The sequence below is a fragment of the Phyllopteryx taeniolatus genome, chromosome 20, assembly GCF_024500385.1.
Source record: "Phyllopteryx taeniolatus isolate TA_2022b chromosome 20, UOR_Ptae_1.2, whole genome shotgun sequence".
Lineage (NCBI taxonomy): Eukaryota > Metazoa > Chordata > Actinopteri > Syngnathiformes > Syngnathidae > Phyllopteryx > Phyllopteryx taeniolatus.
The window spans coordinates 7587492-7605000 of record NC_084521.1 but is presented as its reverse complement, the minus strand read 5'-3'; the positions used below and the strand labels follow the sequence as shown (position 1 = coordinate 7605000).

The following is a 17509-nucleotide window of genomic DNA, read 5'->3' as shown; positions in this document are numbered from 1 at the left end:
AATCAAATTAACATTTACTTTTATTGAATGTAATTCTTTTTGTTTGATTTACATTATAAGTTGATTATCACGCCCAAAAAAAAAAATGGCTAAAGTTTCATTTAATGGGGAAAAAAATGTGAATAAGATTATAGTATTTGTTGACATACTTTAAGCTGTCAGTATATGCTCTGTAGTGCGTGGCATGTGGCAAGGCCTTCAAGAAGCTGTGGTCTTTGCACGAGCACAACAAGGTGGTCCACGGCTACGCCGAGAAGAGGTTCTCTTGCGAGATCTGCGACAAGAAGTTCTACACCATGGCGCATGTCCGCAAGCACATGGTCGGTGAGTCGTAAGCCGCCGTCGTTCCGTCGCGCTTATTCTTGTTGCTCTGGATTTGCATGAAAAAAGAAATGTTGAAAGAACTTACAAATCAGCTTGCACCCATTTTATCAGCTTCGTCGATTACAGCCACTTATGCATTGTAGGTTTTGGAAAGCAGGCGTGTCTATACTTAGATCAGTTACTCGGAGCTATTAATAAAAACTATATAAATAATATAATAAAAATAATATAAATAGTACATGATGACAACCAGAGTACTCTTGCCAAAAACCCTGTCAACAGAGATGTAAACGTGTCAACATAAAATACCACTTTATCAGGTCTACTGTGATGGGAGAGTAACTTTGACACATTGTCTGACTGATATAATGAGAAAACCTGTAACAAAGTTGAAATTGAAGAAATTTGAAGGTATTATTTTGGACTTTGAAAAATGTAAGTCAAAGATCAAATTCATTGTGTATTTTGTTTTGTTTTTGTTTAAATGACAACATTAGAATAAGTGTGTGGGGGGGGGGGGGTGTTGAGAGACTGTATGTCCTCAGTTGATGTGCAGTACTATGCTTGTGCCACAGTGAGGTGCTAGGCCACATGCGATAGGACGCATGCCTGTCTCATTTTTGTTCCTATATTTGCGTTCTTCTTCTGTGGCAGTAGAGTTCTGTAAACCCTTTATTCTTTAATAACTGTTGTCTCCGTGAGGATGATGTGACCAACACCTCCTTATTAAATATGGCAGACCAACTGGTTGCAGCCAAGTAGTGCACTCAAACGTTTCAAGATGCGATTACATTAACAAACACTTCCACGCAACCCAATCTAGAAAATTCTTGTTTTGTGTTTGTAGCCCACACGAAGGACATGCCGTTCACCTGCGAGACGTGCGGGAAGTCATTCAAACGCAGCATGTCCCTGAAGGTGCACTCTTTGCAGCATTCTGGAGAGAAGCCCTTCAAGTGTGAGGTTTGAGCTCTTTTTCCACGTTGCATTGAACAATTTTATTTGCCAATGTTAAACAAGTTATTATTTTGTCTGTTTTTATTGTTAAAAATGTGCTTTCTTGCCATTGCAGAACTGCAGTGAACGTTTCCAGTACAAATACCAGCTGCGTTCGCACATGAGCATCCACATTGGACACAAGCAGTTTATGTGCCAGTGGTGCGGCAAGGACTTCAACATGAAGCAGTACTTTGACGAACACATGAAAACCCACACTGGTGAGTACAGTGAACCCCTACAAGTGAATTCAGGAGCTTTATTTTGACAGAAGTAATGCTTTGCCACCAAGGAACCATGTCGAATTGAGTTGAGGAATTTAAAACTTCAAACTTTATCCAGCAAAAATCTTTTTGACATAATATTTTGGAATGCAGTGTACTAGACAGATGGGTGCTGCAAAATTAAGATAAATTTGAGTTTTCGTCATTGCTTCTGGGCGGAGTGTGGCTACGAAGTCTGATGACTGAAACTTAAACACAAAACTAGGGCTGGGCGTTATGGACCCAAAATAAAATCTCCCAAAAAAAATTCCACAAAAATTTGATTTCCAATTATACTGTTTTTTTTTTTAGAGCTGCAACTAACGATTATTTGAATAATTGATTAATCTGTCTTATTACAGTATATATTAATTTTTTCGCCGAATCAATATATTTTTTTCACGTCATTCAAAAACTCCACATTATTTCAAATTGACAGTAAAATGTAAAAAGTAAAATGCACATAATCAAACTAATTATGATTCAATTGCTGATAATGATTATGATTTACTAACATGTCAGAAAATAGGCAAAAATGTTGATCATTGTTTTCAAGAGTAAAAGCAGATGTTTGCAAATGCTTTATTTTGATTAAATATAAAGATAATCAGTCTGGTCTCACACAGAAATCTGAGAATATTGACTACTGAGAGGCTGAAATTCGGAGTATTTGAACAATTTTAAGTTAAACAAGGTCTATATACGATTAATAGATTATCAAAATAGTTGTCGATTATTTTGATAATCGATTTGTTGTCAATGAATCAATTAATTGCTGCACCTCTACTATCAACCCTTGCTTCTATAAAAAGCAAATGACAAAGACATTATTCAAAACAAGTTGCGCTGAAAAGTCGTACTGTTGCCAACACTGACTGTTCTTTTGTAAACTAGCTCCTCATGTTGTTAGTGTAAGCAGTGAGGATGTGTTTTCACCTTTGATTGTCCTCTAATTAATCAATGAAATCGATTAATCGCCCAGCCCTACTAATAAGTCAGCTCCACAACAACTAATCTTGACCAAACGCTCCGATTTTCCTCCAAACTCACCTGTCCCTGCACCCCCGATAGATGTTCATCGCAGTTTGTCGCTTTAATTAGTCTCCATTTTTGTCTGGCCGTCAACAGGAGAGAAGCCGTACATCTGCGAGATCTGCGGAAAGAGCTTCACAAGCCGGCCCAACATGAAGCGCCACCGCCGCACCCACACAGGAGAGAAGCCGTACCCATGCGAGGTGTGCGGGCAGCGTTTCCGCTTCTCCAACATGCTCAAGGCGCACCGGGAGAAGTGCTTCCGTGTCAGCCAGCCGCCGGATGACCCTCTCGGCTCGTCTGGTCCGGTGAAACCAGAGCGGCAGCCAGAGCAGATGCCGTCCTCGGAGCCTCCCCTGCTTCACCCCATGGGGGGGCTACCTCCCTCAACACGCATACACCCTCTTCCACCGCCTGCCCTCTTTTCTGGCGGTAGGATGAATTCCAACACCTGAAGCATCGAAAGGTTATTTTTTGTTTGTTTTTTTTTTACCCGGAGATTCTTGCACCTCAGCAACACTGCCACTGGGTGGAAATAAGTCATAAGTATTACTTATTTTTTACAAATACATTTGGTAAGCTGGTTTTATCCGGGGACCAGCGACGTTTGTCTTTACAGAGCCTTGCACAACGCAGTGATTGTAGCATCTCTAGCAACAATAAGCAAGAAAATTTACATTTTTTCCATCCACTGCCCACATGTAGCGGCGGCAGGCGGTTCCAGTGCGACTCAGCAATAATAACCAAAAGGTGATGTGTTTTTGAGAATATACACTACTAACAAAAGGTTAAGGATATTGGGCTGCTGGGTGAAATTCAGGATGAATCTTAAATGTGCTACAGCGTTCCCCCCGTCTATTTGCAGTTTTTGTGGTCTTTCTGAAACTCCCCAACATGCCACAAGATAGCACCAAAGGCCTGGCAAATAGAAAAGTAGTGCTTTGGCTCAGTCTTGTGGCATCTGTAGGCAACTTTAAGCCTTTTCAGGGGTCAGCTACCAGCGGAGAACAAGCAAGTTGTGCAAAAAGTACTCAAACATTGAGCTGTTGGACATGTGCATTCAAAAGTTTAGAGAAGGTCAAGTTAAGTTCACCTCCTCAGTTTATAGTGGATTATAGGTTCATCTTAAAATTTCACCCAAAGCCCAATATCCCTAACTGTTTGGGAGTCGTGTGTGTGTGTGTATGTATACACAATAATCAAATCTCATTAGCTCACAGCTATCTCACGTTATAGTGTTTATAATCCGCCTTGCACCTTACATTTAACGACGTAACCGAAATGTAACCCTCACTGTTTCCATTATTAGAACTGTGTGTGTGTGTGTGTGTGTGTGTGTGCATGCGTGCGCGCAATTTGTGGCGTGATTTGTCGCAGTAAAGATGGTACTTGGAATGACTAAAATTTTGTCAATTGTTGAAAACAGGGGTGGGCAAAGCTTTTAATTAATTCATTTTGATTGACATATTTAGAATTTAAGTAGAAATTATAAAAAAAGGAGAATACATTATTTCATTATTAAACTAAACTATTTTACTTTTTTTTGTCATTTACAAATGATTTGGCCCATCTGTCTGTTATAATCAAATCTCTAGCACAAAAGTTTGCCCACCCTTGGTCTATATGAAAAAAAAAAATCATATTTGTGCGAGAATCCTTCTGAATGTTCTGAATTCCTGTTTCCATGCCAGTGTTGGACTGAGCAGATGAATGTTGCCCAGAGTATTTGACTAGTAGATGTACAGTAGCTAAATTTTACTTCTTTAGACAGCATACTAGTTGAGTGAATCAAGTTCCACTTCTATCACGCTACTGTACGCTGTCAAGCTGGCTGTGTATCAGCTGCTGGCCAACGCTAGCTACTCCTCGGCTAATATGGCGGCATCTTGTGGCGTTACAGAAAGAGCATAAAAAATATACAGATTGATGCGGATAGCTGAGTTTTTCAGCGGTTAGTTAGTTAGTTTATCAAAAAGGTTTGAGAGTTCGCGAATGAAGATTTGCAAATAGATGGGGGTTCACTGTAATTGATTATTATGTCCGTCCCTAGTTGACATCTAACATCTAAAAAGACCAAGTCCTACTGATCCTGAGCTCGCCATTAAAAGGCCAAATTTTTGCAGTATTTGCACTTTTGACAATTATTTGTCACAAAATCAACTGGGCCCAACGGCATGAAAATGAAATCCCGCCGGGTAAATGCAAATTCGGACATTTTAAACTGGGAAACAGTTCGTTCTCATAAGATAATAAACCCTTAATAAATTCTTTTGAGTTATATAAATGTTTAGAAATGTCGTTTGAGTTACCGTCCATTGCAAGTGAACTCAAAGGAGGTTAGGAACTGAAAAAGAAGTAGACACTGCCACATTAATATCACTTTTTTTTAACTAGTTTCGCTTCATTTTGAAGTTTGCATTCCAACAGTATTGAAACAAAGCATTGCACTGGGAAGCTAGCTAGCTTGTTTTTTGGTTTTTATACTCAACACTCGCTAGTTAGCTAATTTGGCCAAACTAAATCAAAGTACAGTACCATAAATGACATGTCATAACTTAGATATAAGAAGGAAATTTGCCAAGTTAACTGGCTCCGAAAACACAAATTATTTTCTCTACTAACTTTAGCCAAAGTATGCTATAAAAAAAAAAAAAAAAGACTGCACTATCTACGCACTTAGCTTAGTTGTTGTGTAGCATTTAACTGTAAATATTGTTACCCTTAGTAAGCAAGCGAAAAAGTTGAGAACAATCTTTTGTAAATCTAATATGCTTTTTTGGGTTTCATTTCAAAGACAAAGCACCTTGGTGAATCTTAAGCTTCCCCTTTTTATGATTTCATAGCTCCGGTACATTTTGTTGTATTTTTATGTTTTTTTTAATCCCTTTTCTTTGCTGCTTTTGTACTACAGGGTCCACTTAAAACCCTTAAAATGCACTCATTCCTGCACTAAAATGAGAGAAAATATTTGATTCTACATGGTAAGTTTGTGACAAAACGTTGATAACCTGATATACTGTATCTTGTACGTTATCTCTTATTATAAAATATTGATACAACTGACTTTATTTTGAATATAGAATTACGAGACAGAAAATGTATATAGTTTTTGCCTTTTTCAGTTCTGCTGCTATCGCGATCAATATATTTTTTTCCACACAAGACAAGTTTTGCAAGCTAGTCATTGTGAGTTTAACACCCCTACTATGTAGAGAAACCCCCTTCGATATTACAAGAAAAGGCTCAAATCGTAATACTGTCGTCATTTATTTTACATTATTGTTTCAAAAAGCACTAGCCCAAAAGTACAGCTTGCGCAATTACCAAAAATCAGAACGGTATGGGGCAAAAAGGCGTCATTTATACAGTACGTCAAAAAAAAAAAAAAAAAACTCCAGTGTAATGTTATCAGAAGGTATAGAATAATAGTTGAAATTGTATAAGGAAAAATGTAAAGCTACTTCTGTAACATTTTGACTTGATTCTTGTAAATTGTAGTGCTGTTTATTTTCGTAAACTAACAACTTTATTCTCGTAACATGAAGGGCGCTATATTATTTTATTGTGCTGTGTTTATTTTCGTAACATTACTACTTTATTCTCATAACTATCCCAAAAGTTTGAATTGCGTACCAGTATTGGCCGAATGTGTTACAAGTATCAAGGGCTACAATGACAAAAAAAACAACACCAAAATAAAATGTGACGTTACAAGAAATAGTTGCATATTTACTTTACTCTCGGAACTGAATCCTGCAGTATTTTTGAAAGAAAATACCAACATATAGTGTAGTGTTATGTATTTCCATGAGGAGAAAAAAAATGAGCGAAAAGTTGGTATTCTACAAGAAAAAAATATATTTTAAAAGAATTCAGTTTATTTTGATTCTGATTTTATTTTCATCGCATTGTCATTTTTCGTATTTGTTTTCTTTGCAGCGTGGTGCACGAATACACTTGTGTACAAAAAAAATCCTGAAATCCAGTGGTTGTAGTTTGACGAGTTGTTTTCCTTCCAGTGCGATGGTTTTTGAACGTCGTCGTACGGCAGGTGAGAAGGACGAATAGTTCAAGCTACTGATTTTTTCTCGGTATGCCACAGCTGATTTTTGACGCACGAGCCTACATATCGTCACGATCCTTAAAAAGCATGTAGCTCCCAAATGTTTTATTCCGAAACACAAAAATGTTTTGTTAAAAATAAAAAAATAAAAAAACACAAAATCTGCAGTTATTGAAAATGGTAAGCTTATTCCCATGTTGAAACAATTTCAATGCGAGGGGTGTTTAGCATTGGCTTTTGCACCGATCCCAACAACATATTCACGTGATTGTTTTGTAGCAATATAAATACGGTTGTACCACTTTTGGTCAAAAATAGGGTCTGACGTGAAATTTGAAGGTGAATGAATGGAAACTGTGAGCACTTTATTGTCCAGTTTGACAAATGTTGTTTGATTTAGAGTCCATTTTAAAAAAAAAAAAAATAATAATAATAATGTTTAAATAAAAAAAATAAAAATAAAGATTTAATTGCTACATATAGAATATTACCAAAATCACACTTTTCAGTTAAGAATAAAGGACTAACATTAACAAACAAGTATAAAAAAGTTATATATCGTTTTATACCGTATTTCCAGTCAGTCGCCGGCTTCGGCCTTAGCCAAGGTTCTTTGTCTGTAGCACTCCTTTTCTTTTTGACATATACAGTGCTTGAGCAATGTATTAGACCATCTGCCATGAAGAAAACCATACAGCTCCTTGAAGCGCTTTAATGCAAACTCTTTCGATTTCAGTCAGTTTGAGCATTTTAAACAGGAATTCAAGCACTAAAACACATTTTACTGTTCAGGAATTTACATAACCAAGTATAATTTGACAGCTTAATCAAGAAATAATGTGCTTTACAGTTTTTCCATTCTTTGGGTTGAAAAAACAATTTAAAATTCAAGGATAACCTTTTTTATTTTTTTATTTTTTTTTACTATTTTCTTTATTGATGTTGTTTTTAAAGTAACCACACAACAGTGCTATGAAACTACTTCTGTAATAATAATGATGTTTTAGCATCTAAAAGATAATTTAGTTTAGCGCTTGTACTTATCCATTACTAATTAGTAATTACGAATATTGTTCATTTAGTGCATATACTTTAAATTGAGTGCTGATCTCATACGTTTACTAAGTACTGAATAATTGTTTACGGTTGTATGATATAATACAGTATATTATTCTAAACAAGCATCAATATTTGTTAGATTATTTAAAAAGTTTATAAAATGCAAATAAAGACCTACCCCTAAGACGCTCCTTACCCCTTAATACATGATTGGTACTTTCTGTGGCCATGATATAGCAAAGCAAAGCAAATTTATTTATGTAGCGCATTTCATACACACGGTAACTCAATGTGCTTTACACGATTAAAAGCATTTAAAAAAAACAGCGTATAAACATTTAAAACAGAAAAAGAAAAAAAACAATTAAAACAGCGCACAGTGCAATAAATATCATTTAAAAGTGGAAATGAAATGCTCTAAAAAGCTTCACCATGTTTGCTTTGGACCCTGTGCTCCACTATTTGACCTGAGTCTGTCGATCTCAGAGCCCTACTGGGTTTATATCCCATTAGCATTTCATTCATGTATTCAGGACCTAAATTGTTTAGTGATTTATAGACCAGTAGCAGAACTTTAAAATCTATTCTAAAACTGACTGGAATCCAGTGTAACGACTTTAGAATTGGAGTAATATGCTCTGACCTCTTTGTTCTGGTCAGAACCCGAGCTGCAGCATTCTGAATGAGCTGCAGCTGTTTAATGCTCTTTTAGGGAGTCCAGTCAGAAGACCATTACAATAGTCAAGTCTACTTGAGATAAAAGCATGGATGAGCTTCTCCTGGTCTGCTTGACACATGCAAGCCTTCACTCTGGATATCTTCTTCAGATGGTAGAAAGCAGTTTTAGTAATTGATTTGATATGACTGTTGAAAGTCAGGTCGGAATCTATCAGAACACCAAGGTTTCGGACTTGCTCTTTGGTTTTTAAAGAGAGTGACTCCAAGTATTTACTAACAGCAAATTATTATTATAAAAGGAAATATGTTAAATGGAGATTAAACAGAAGGTTATTTCTCTTTTATTTTTTAATATACTGAATTCAGCAGTTATCATAAAATGTGCTGATTGTAATACATGACATAGAGACTATAATGTACAGTATATACAGCGGCTTTTAAAGCAAGTGTAATCTGACCTGACATGTACAGTATAAATGACCATATCTATTTTTTTTTAAGCTTTCAGATGTTAATGGGGTGTTATCACGCTAAGTGGCAGTAAAAAAGGAGAAGGGACTTTGTTTTGCACAGTTTTGTCGAGGACTCTCAGTGGATTCCCGGCAGATAGGCTTTTATGTCTTTCAATTAAGCGACATTCTCCTTCATCGAGGCTCTCGGCCAAAAGGTTTAAGGTGGACGTGCCCTTGTCCTTAAATTAGGGCTAGCTAAAAGAAGATTTTTCTACCAGCCCTTATTTATTTTGCACATGAGGGCTTACTTAACTACTTCTAAGAATCATGATGATGATGGCAATTTTTCTAAATCTGAAAGGAGACTTGCTTTTTTTAAAAAACAGTTTTAGAAAACTTCTTGGGTCTCTGACATTTGTTAGTTAAAATTCACAAAGAATAAAGAAGACTTAACAGCCATGTCACATGAAATGACTCAGTTTTGAGGGGGCAGGTCTGTCTCATGCAAATGAGCCACTGCTCACACCTCCCAATGAGGGCCAGGGGCGGAGCCAAGGTGTTGCTAGGCAAACAGCTACTTGTTCTCCGACAAAGTCTGGAATCTGAAGAGAAAAAGCCAGCCTCCATAAAGTGACCGAGTAGATTGTGTTTTCCCTAGTGGTTAAGTTCACGCTTGATGGGTAGGCGGGCACTCCAGAGACCCAACTACTTGGATACAAGCCATTAAAAAGCCAGTTTTAATAATATGTCCCCTTTAAACATGCATAGAGGAGTATAACTCTCATTTTCGACATGCACTGTTATTTGCTGACTGTCTATCATATAGAGCAAGGGGTGGGGAACCCCTAGCCCACAATTGATCTCTAAAAACAAACTGAACTGTTGGAAAAAGCCCCCATACATTTTTTTTCTCCATACATTTTGTATGGACTTAATGGCTCCCCACCTCTGCTGTAAACACTACACTAGAGTATGTCTTAGTTACGTGGTGTACAGAAACCTAATATTAAAAAAAAAAAGAAAAACTATTAAAACAGGAGAATAGTGTCTAGAGGTGCTAATAACGATTGACTGTATCTTCTGTGTGTATGTATGTATGTATGTGTGTGTACTGTCTGTAAAACAAATACCCGACGACGTCACATCACGTCAACATTAAAGTGTACTGAGATATTATTGTAAAAAGAGCTGTGTGTTGTGTTGTTTTTAGGGGGTTGTCTTTCGGGGGACCCACTTGGGGTCGCTGATTATTGTTGCTTTTTTGACAAATGCATCGCCTTTTTGGGGTAGTCTCAACATGCCAGAAAAATTACAAATTTGCGGTTGCACTCCCTCAGAAAGTTCAAACAAGTAGGCGGACCAAACTCTGACACCGGTCGTACAGGGACCGATCAGCCCGTATCAGGGTGTTCGATACCACATACTCCCGAAGCATCCCCCACACGACTCCCCGAGGGACACGGTCGAACGCCTTCTCCAAGTCCACAAATCACATGTAGACTGGTTGGGCGAACTCACCAATTGACATGAAATTCGGTGGACATGTCAATCATGACAGGACGCGTGAAAAAGTCTCAAGGACCCTTGCCCGACATAGAACAGGAAGTCAGCCATTTTGGTTGAATTCTAGGGTTCGGACAAACTCTGACTAGGAAATTTGGCTAAATGACCCCTAAGGCGATATATACAGTGGGTATAAAGTTTACACACCCCTGTTCAAATGCCAGGTTTTTGGGATTAAACCAAAAAAAATCAGACCATGATAAATAATTTCAAAACTTTTTCTGCCGTTAATGTGATCTACAACTTGTACAACTTAACTGAAAAATATATATTTTAGACAACAAAGTAAAAATAAACAATGAAGATAATGTGGTTGCAAAAGTGTGCACACCCTAACTTCTTTAACCAACATAAAACATTCAAACTTATGCTAAGTGGGAGTCAGCAAACACCTGCCACCCTTTAAAGTGTCTCTGATTACCTCCAAATAAAATTAAGATGTTCAACAGTAAGTAGACATTTGAACAGGGGTATGGAGACTTTATATCCACTGTAGGTAAAGTTATCCTAGACAAATGGGCGACGCTAAATTCTAAAGCTTTTTTTCCTGCCCTTTCTGATGTGGGCAGAGCATAGCGTCAAAGTTTGACGATCATTTCGAGGATTCCCCGCAAAGAAATGGCTCGTTTATTTAGTTGCTTTATAAAAACAGTTTCAGCTGTGATTGTTTGGTTTTTTTATTAGATGCAGTGCAAAAAAACAAATGTGCTTGCAGAGCAAAACATAATAAAAAGATATGAAGGGGAAAAGCAAGGTGAGCTAAAATTTTGAGAAAAGTAAAATCTGAAAAATGTACAATAATAACGTACTCAGAATAGACACCTGGAAAGACATTTTTCCAGTTTTAGGAAGACTGTTTTTATGCTGTAAAGCAAGATCCTTGAAAGGGCATTTTTGGATGACTTTGTTCTGGAATAATATGACACGTAGTTTTTTTTTGGTTAGATAGGTTGTTTTTTCTTTTTACATCTTGGTGAGTCTCAGCGTATTTAGTCGGACCCCCAGAATAGTGGCACCCGAGGCGTACTGGATCTCTTTGAGGATCCCGGTCCACTTGTTCTCAGTCTCATTATACCTGGATAGGCCAAAAAAAAAAAAAAAAAACTCAATCGCTAAAACGTTTCAAGCAACATTTTCGCATGGTCGATTGTGTTTTTAGTAGTTCATAACAATAAAACAACCTAACGTTGAGTACCACTTTTAGCAATATGGTAATTTTATACATCTACAATACAGCTAAAGAAAATGTACAAAAAAGGTCTTGTTTTGTCATTTTCCAACCTTTTCAACCATTATCGCATTTTTACCAAGGCATGTTAGGACCACGCCAGGAAACATCTTAACTATATTAATAATGATTAAAGTCTGAGAAAATTAAAAATCACCCAAAACAAAATATTACAAGATTATATATATATATATATATATATATATATATATGATTATATTACAATAGTCAAATTGTATTTGTTTTCCCCGACTAAATAGTCATAAGAGAAGAGTCATCTTTTTTCAAGTAAAACTCTTTTAGTAGAAAAGGTTGTTTCTTTTAGGGAAACGTTTTTCCTGAAAAAAATATATTTTTTAGAATTTCCTTAAAGAAATACTTCAAAATATAAGATTTTTCTCTTCTAAAATACAACTTGCTTCGAAAAAATAAATTCTTAAAAAATACACCCATTTTACCTTGATTTTACTTCTTTTCCCTTAAAAAATGAAAATTTCCCCCGAAAAATAATTTGACTTATTTCATCCATAAAATATGTCCTATTCCTTAAATTAATCACTTATTTCCAAAATGTTTGTAAATATATTTCCTTAAACAAAATATGGCTTATTTACATTTTGTATTCATATTTCTTTTCAGTTTAAAGGAAAAAAATGTCTTTTGAATAAAAAAAAAAAAAACAACATTATTTATTATTTGTTATTTACTTCAAAAATACAAATTATTCTTTCTTGGAAAACTAAAAGACAAAGATTACAACTGTATTTTCGTATTTTCTTTCCAGTGTGGCACTAATACTACATTCAATGGTCAACAATATTCCAACTTATACGGGCAAGTCTCTTCCCTTTAATGTGTTCTACGGGCTAAAGTTTCTTCACGGTGATGTGAAGTGCGACCCACCTCCAGATGTCATTCATCTCTTTGGGAATGATCTCCTCGCTGTCCTCCAGAGACATCATGGCAAAACCTCCAACAGCAAAGAGCAAGCTGCCCAAAGACACCAAGTTGAGGGAACTGCGTTCTTGGGGGAACGGATCAAGGTCAGACCACCTGTGGAATGATCACACCCTTTGTAATACATTACTTGATACGTTGACCGACATCTCTTTTGTGTCTGAGGAATTCACTTGTTGCTGGCGATGTCGTACACCTCTACGGAATCCGTCAGACCCGTGTCTGTGACTCCCGCTGCCACATAGATTTTGTTCTGGTGGACGGTCGCGCCGAATAACGAGCGTGCGGTCTTCATGGAAGCCAGCTGCTTCCATTCGAACCTCCTGGCGTCGTATGCGTACATCTTACTCAAGCAGTTCCTTTTCAGGTAAATTAAAAAAAAAAAAAAAAAAAGAAAAAAAGGGGAATTAGGTCATAACTAGCTTTAATGACACTGGACATGCATGGGGCCGTCTGTTTCCGGCAGGGTTTCGTTCCCGTGGCATGGAGATAACTCGAGGTCGGAATGCATTGTAGTCTATCATTAACCGAAAGTATGCTAACACAATAGTAAAGTTATTAATTACAGTAAATATATTTATGAAAAAAATATTTTTGACAAATATAAAACAATCAAATTAAAAACAGCAAATAAGGTGGTACAAGGGAAAAAGGTTGTTGTTTTTTGGAAAATTCGAGAATTTTTGAGAAAAGTGCTTTTATAAATTTTTTTTAGGAAAAGTATTTTTAAAGAAAATTTTATTTTTAGGGAAAAAGTAATTTTACGGAAAATGTATAGTTCAATGGAAAAGAGTTGATATTTTAAAGTGGAAAACATTTTAAAAAATAGGCAAAAGACATTATGTCGGGGGAAGTTTTTTTTCTCAAGGAAGAAAATATTTTTTTAAGGAAAAGTGTTTTTTAAGAGGTTTTGTTTTTTGGGAGAAACTTCAATTTTACAGATGAAGAAAAGTCACATTTTTGCAAAACGAAAAAAGGTTATTTTTTTAATTTATTTTTTTTAATGGAAAAAAATATTTTTCAAGGAAAAAGGTGATTTATTTATTTTTTTATTTTTTTATGAGGGGCAAAAGTCAATTTCTTTTAAATCAAAAAATATTTTTAGAAGAAAAGCTTTTTCTTTTAAAAATAATTTTTTTGTTAAAAAAAAAGGTAATTGTTCAAAATAACGTGTACTCCCCCCCCCCCAAAAAATGGAAAGGTTGGATTTTTTTCTTTTTCCAAGTAAAACAAAAATATTTTTGCCAGAAAAAATTTTATCATACTAGTTTGCCTTTAAACTTGAAATTTAACCAGAAAAACAAAAGTTATAGTTTAATTTGAATCCCATAATTCCTACCCACAAATCATGGAGAATTTTTTTAAACCCACTGTCTAATGCAGTAACAGTATACATTATGGTATACAGTATCTGAGTGAGTCTTCTTGTGCAGTGTGACAACCAATTTCTACGCTGTTGCGTAAAGTAGTTCACTGTGCAACATTCATAACCACGAAACATCATATATTGGTACCATCATAAACCGAAGACCGCTGCATACTCACTTGTCGTCTCCTTTTCCTCCAATCACATAAACCATATCGTTGGAGGAAACGGTTGCATGTCCGTAGACCACGTACGGAAGTGGATCTGACTCGCCCCATTTGAAAGATCTATGAACAGCAGACCACATACGTGACTTCTGTCCTTTCAGAATCCGAATCTCCACTTTGCTGAAGATGAGGCGCTTACTGTCTGTCGTAGACCATAACCGAGTCCAGCATGCGTTCCTGATCCTTCACTTCCTTCCCTCCCATGACGAAGATGGAGTTCTCGGCCTCCCCGAGCCCGAACAGGAAGCGAGGGGACGGGAGCGGGGGCATCCCAAGCCAGTCGGCGTTGACCGGGTCGTACTGAAGACACAAAGGTCAAACATTACGTTGTTATTCATGGCGTGAAGTGTCCATGTACTGCAGAGGACATCCACAAGTCATGCTGTGATTTCACAAGCCAATGCAAACTAAGACAAATCAGTATTAGGTACATGCTGGAAAGAATAACAGTAATATACTAAGGGAGGGGAAAAAAATCAGTCTTATGAGAAAAAAAGTAGTCTGTCTTAAAGATATAAAAAAGTATTTTTCCAGAAAAAAAGTATTGATTTTATCAGATTGAGATTAAATTCATTTTTGGTGAGAGTAAAGTTCTATTTATTTGAAAACATTTAATATTTTAAGAGAATATTTTTTTAGGTAGGCTAGGATCTCAAAGAAAATACTTTTTCAATTGCAAAGAAAAATATTCTACTCCAAGAAAAAAATCTTGGTCTACTAAAGAAAGTAACATTCTCTAAAGAACAAAATTCTAATATTATGAGATGAAGTCAGATTTTTTGGGGGGAAAGTAATAAATTTATGAGAATAAATCTAAGAGAATAAATCTTAATATTACAATTGTTTTTTAAAAGAAACATTAACCATGTAATAAGACTTTCTCGAAAGTTATATTACGAGATGAGTCATGTTTTTTTCGTGAAATATAATGGAAAGTCAACATTTTGGGGTTGAATAGGTTGTATGATTTTATAATTGTCATATTTTTGGGGAAAAAAGTAATAATACAAGTGTTTTATTCATTTCATTGTTTTTATTTCATGCTGGATCTGAAGCAAACGCCAACTCTAACAAAGTACAATGGTGTTTCCCAAGTCATTCACCACCTTAGTATGCGTGTACCCCGCTTTAGTCTGTACTTGTAAGGCTCATAATTCATCAAGATTGACCATTTTCCGATCTGATCGGTGAGGAAAAATCACTCGTAACACACCCCGCACCACAGGATAATCAATCAGGATAATCCTTTAGGGACATTCAACAATTGGGCCTTTAGTGAATTTGATCACAAGGACGGTAAAATGCTCAAATTTGGCCCAATTGTCAAGATATGTGTACCCCACTTTAAGGGATCGAGATGTCTTTGCACCCGCAAAATGTGTGAGCTCACCTGTAGGAAGTAAGAGCAAAGCGGATCCTCCTTGTTCTGCTCGTCGATGAACAACCCCCCGGCCACGAAGATCTGGTTCTCCTTGGTGACCAGGCTGACGTGGTTCTTGGGAACCTGCGTGGAGACGGACGCCATGAAGCAGTCGTTCCCCGTCGGGTCGTAGGCCACTGCCCCCGCGTCGCTGACCATCAGGATCAGCTCGCGGACAAACATCCCGAAACGCATGTTGTCGTTCAGAATACTCGGAAGAAGATTCTCCTCTTGTTCCTCGGCCTCCTCGTTCTGTCCGCCGCCTTCTTTCTTCTTCTTGAGGATGGGTTTCACTTTGGGCATTTTTCCCACCTGAGCGTCCCTGACCAACTGGAGCTTCTTTTGCAACTCTGGATTATTTCCGATGAGTTTATTCTTCTCCACCTTCTCCCTCAGGTAATCCTCGCCTACCAGACGCAAGCGAACGCAGTCCAACAACCCGGGTAGCTCCTTCTCCCGTTCCCCCGAGTCTCGCGCCACCCAGCTCATCAACGCCTCGAACACGACCTCCTCGGAGTCCACGTCCAGGTTGTCGTTGGCCAGGATGGCCGCCAACTCGCCGGGCTGCAGCTGGAGGAAGTCCTCGTCCCTGGAGATGAGCCTGAAGCGCTCGCAGGCGAAGTTCCGTGCCGAGATGGCCAACCTGGGGCAGTCCAGCATTAAGCCTAGTCTGAAGACCGCCAGGCAGTTGCTGAGGCTCAGACGCTTCTGGAGGAAGGACACACAGACTGTGAAAATGGACGGGATCTGGTAGATGTTAGCCAGGGCAAAGATGTCCTGGACGTTCTGCTCCGTCACGTTGATCCTGGAGGTGTACAGGTACTTGAGGATGAGCCCCATGACCCCCGGCTCCACGTCCTCCAGGACCACCTCGCGTTTTTTGCTCTCGTCCAGGTCCGACAGAAAGAGCGCGCGGAAGTATGAGCTGCAGGCGCACAAGACCAAGCGGTGGCACGGGAACTCCTTGTCCTTGATTTTCAGAACGCAGTCTACCAGTTTGTCGTTCTCCAGCAGGTCGTACAGGCCGTCTTGGAGAAGCGTCTGCTGGTACACCCGGGGCTCGTCCATGGGGTTCACCTGTAGAGCCATTATTCCTGGCCTGGGGGACGAGTCTGAAGATCCTTTTGGGGGTCTTCGAATCAAACTGGTTCCTCCTCGCCAGGAGAGTCAGTCGCCAACTGAAGCCCGTCCGCGCCCTCAGCTGTCCCCACCTTTCAACGGAGCTCCAACTGGCAGGTTATTTATAGCCGGCAATGGGCTTCATTCTGGAACATGACATGCATTCGCCCCCCCCCCCCCCCAAAACCCACCCGAGCTCCCCCCTAACTTACATCCACCCACTTTCAGGCAGCTGACACATGGCTTCATTGCACTGAAATAGAATTTGTTTGCAGGCTGCCCTGCTCTAGAGTCATTACTATTACAACTATTTTATAGTTCCGTCACATGGCATGATGACTTTATTCTCATAATGACTCATTGTTATTCTGGGAAAAAAAAAAAAGAAACTTGATATTCTTTACAACTTTGTCTAATAATGCTATTTTCTGTATGACTTAATTCTCAAACTTTTTACTCATTTTTTTCTAAATATGAGTAACTGGTAATTTTATTTTATTTATTTTTTCTAAAGAAAATGAACGTTGTAATAATTTTATCTTTACTCAAATACAAATGTTTTTTTTTAGATTTAATCATGTAAGATTACTTTCTCTCTGAAAAAAAAAAAACATTTCCTTAAGTTTATTAGCTAATATTCCAACATTTTTTCTAAAAACTACGACTTCAGTTTCTGCCAGCACTTAATTTACTCGAAAAAATATAACCCTCGTAATATTAATTGTAATATCTCTATCTTTAATCTTGTCATATTGCGACTTT

General features: G+C 37.7%; 2 protein-coding genes across 4 annotated transcripts in view; one reads left to right on the top strand and one right to left on the bottom strand.

The window, feature by feature from the left end:
- Positions 1–12595, top strand: part of zbtb47b (zinc finger and BTB domain containing 47b) — a 31442-nt gene extending 18847 nt beyond the window's left edge. The window contains exons 3-7 of one of the 3 annotated variants that reach the window (XM_061757545.1): positions 177–324; positions 1172–1287; positions 1397–1541; positions 2712–3081; positions 12443–12595. In XM_061757545.1, coding sequence (XP_061613529.1) covers positions 177–324; positions 1172–1287; positions 1397–1541; positions 2712–3070 — 768 coding nt within the window. In that variant the 3' untranslated portion in view covers positions 3071–3081; positions 12443–12595. Of the gene's footprint in view, positions 1–176; positions 325–1171; positions 1288–1396; positions 1542–2711; positions 6857–12442 lie in introns of those variants that run through there. The other 2 variants (XM_061757544.1, XM_061757546.1) reach the window with 2 other exon arrangements.
- klhl40b (kelch-like family member 40b) lies at positions 11090–16861 on the bottom strand. Its single transcript, XM_061757547.1, has 6 exons — positions 15599–16861; positions 14348–14508; positions 14161–14268; positions 12789–12974; positions 12562–12711; positions 11090–11505 (listed from the first exon to the last, which is right to left on the bottom strand). Exons 1-6 carry the CDS (start codon positions 16715–16717, stop codon positions 11394–11396), a joined length of 1836 nt encoding a protein of 611 aa, XP_061613531.1. The 5' UTR covers positions 16718–16861; the 3' UTR covers positions 11090–11393.
- Positions 16862–17509: the final 648 nt, after the last annotated feature.

Bases quoted from the DNA above. Each gene is read 5' to 3' on its own strand.
- klhl40b (XM_061757547.1), bottom strand. From the start codon at position 16,717: ATGGCTCTACAGGTGAACCCCATGGACGAGCCCCGGGTGTACCAGCAG. The intron at 14,269-14,347 runs GTAAGCGCCTCA...TGCTGTTCATAG, and splicing joins GTTATGGTCTACGACAGACA to ATCTTTCAAATGGGGCGAGT. The intron at 12,975-14,160 runs GTGAGTATGCAG...TTACCTGAAAAG, and splicing joins GGAGGAAAAGGAGACGACAA to GAACTGCTTGAGTAAGATGT.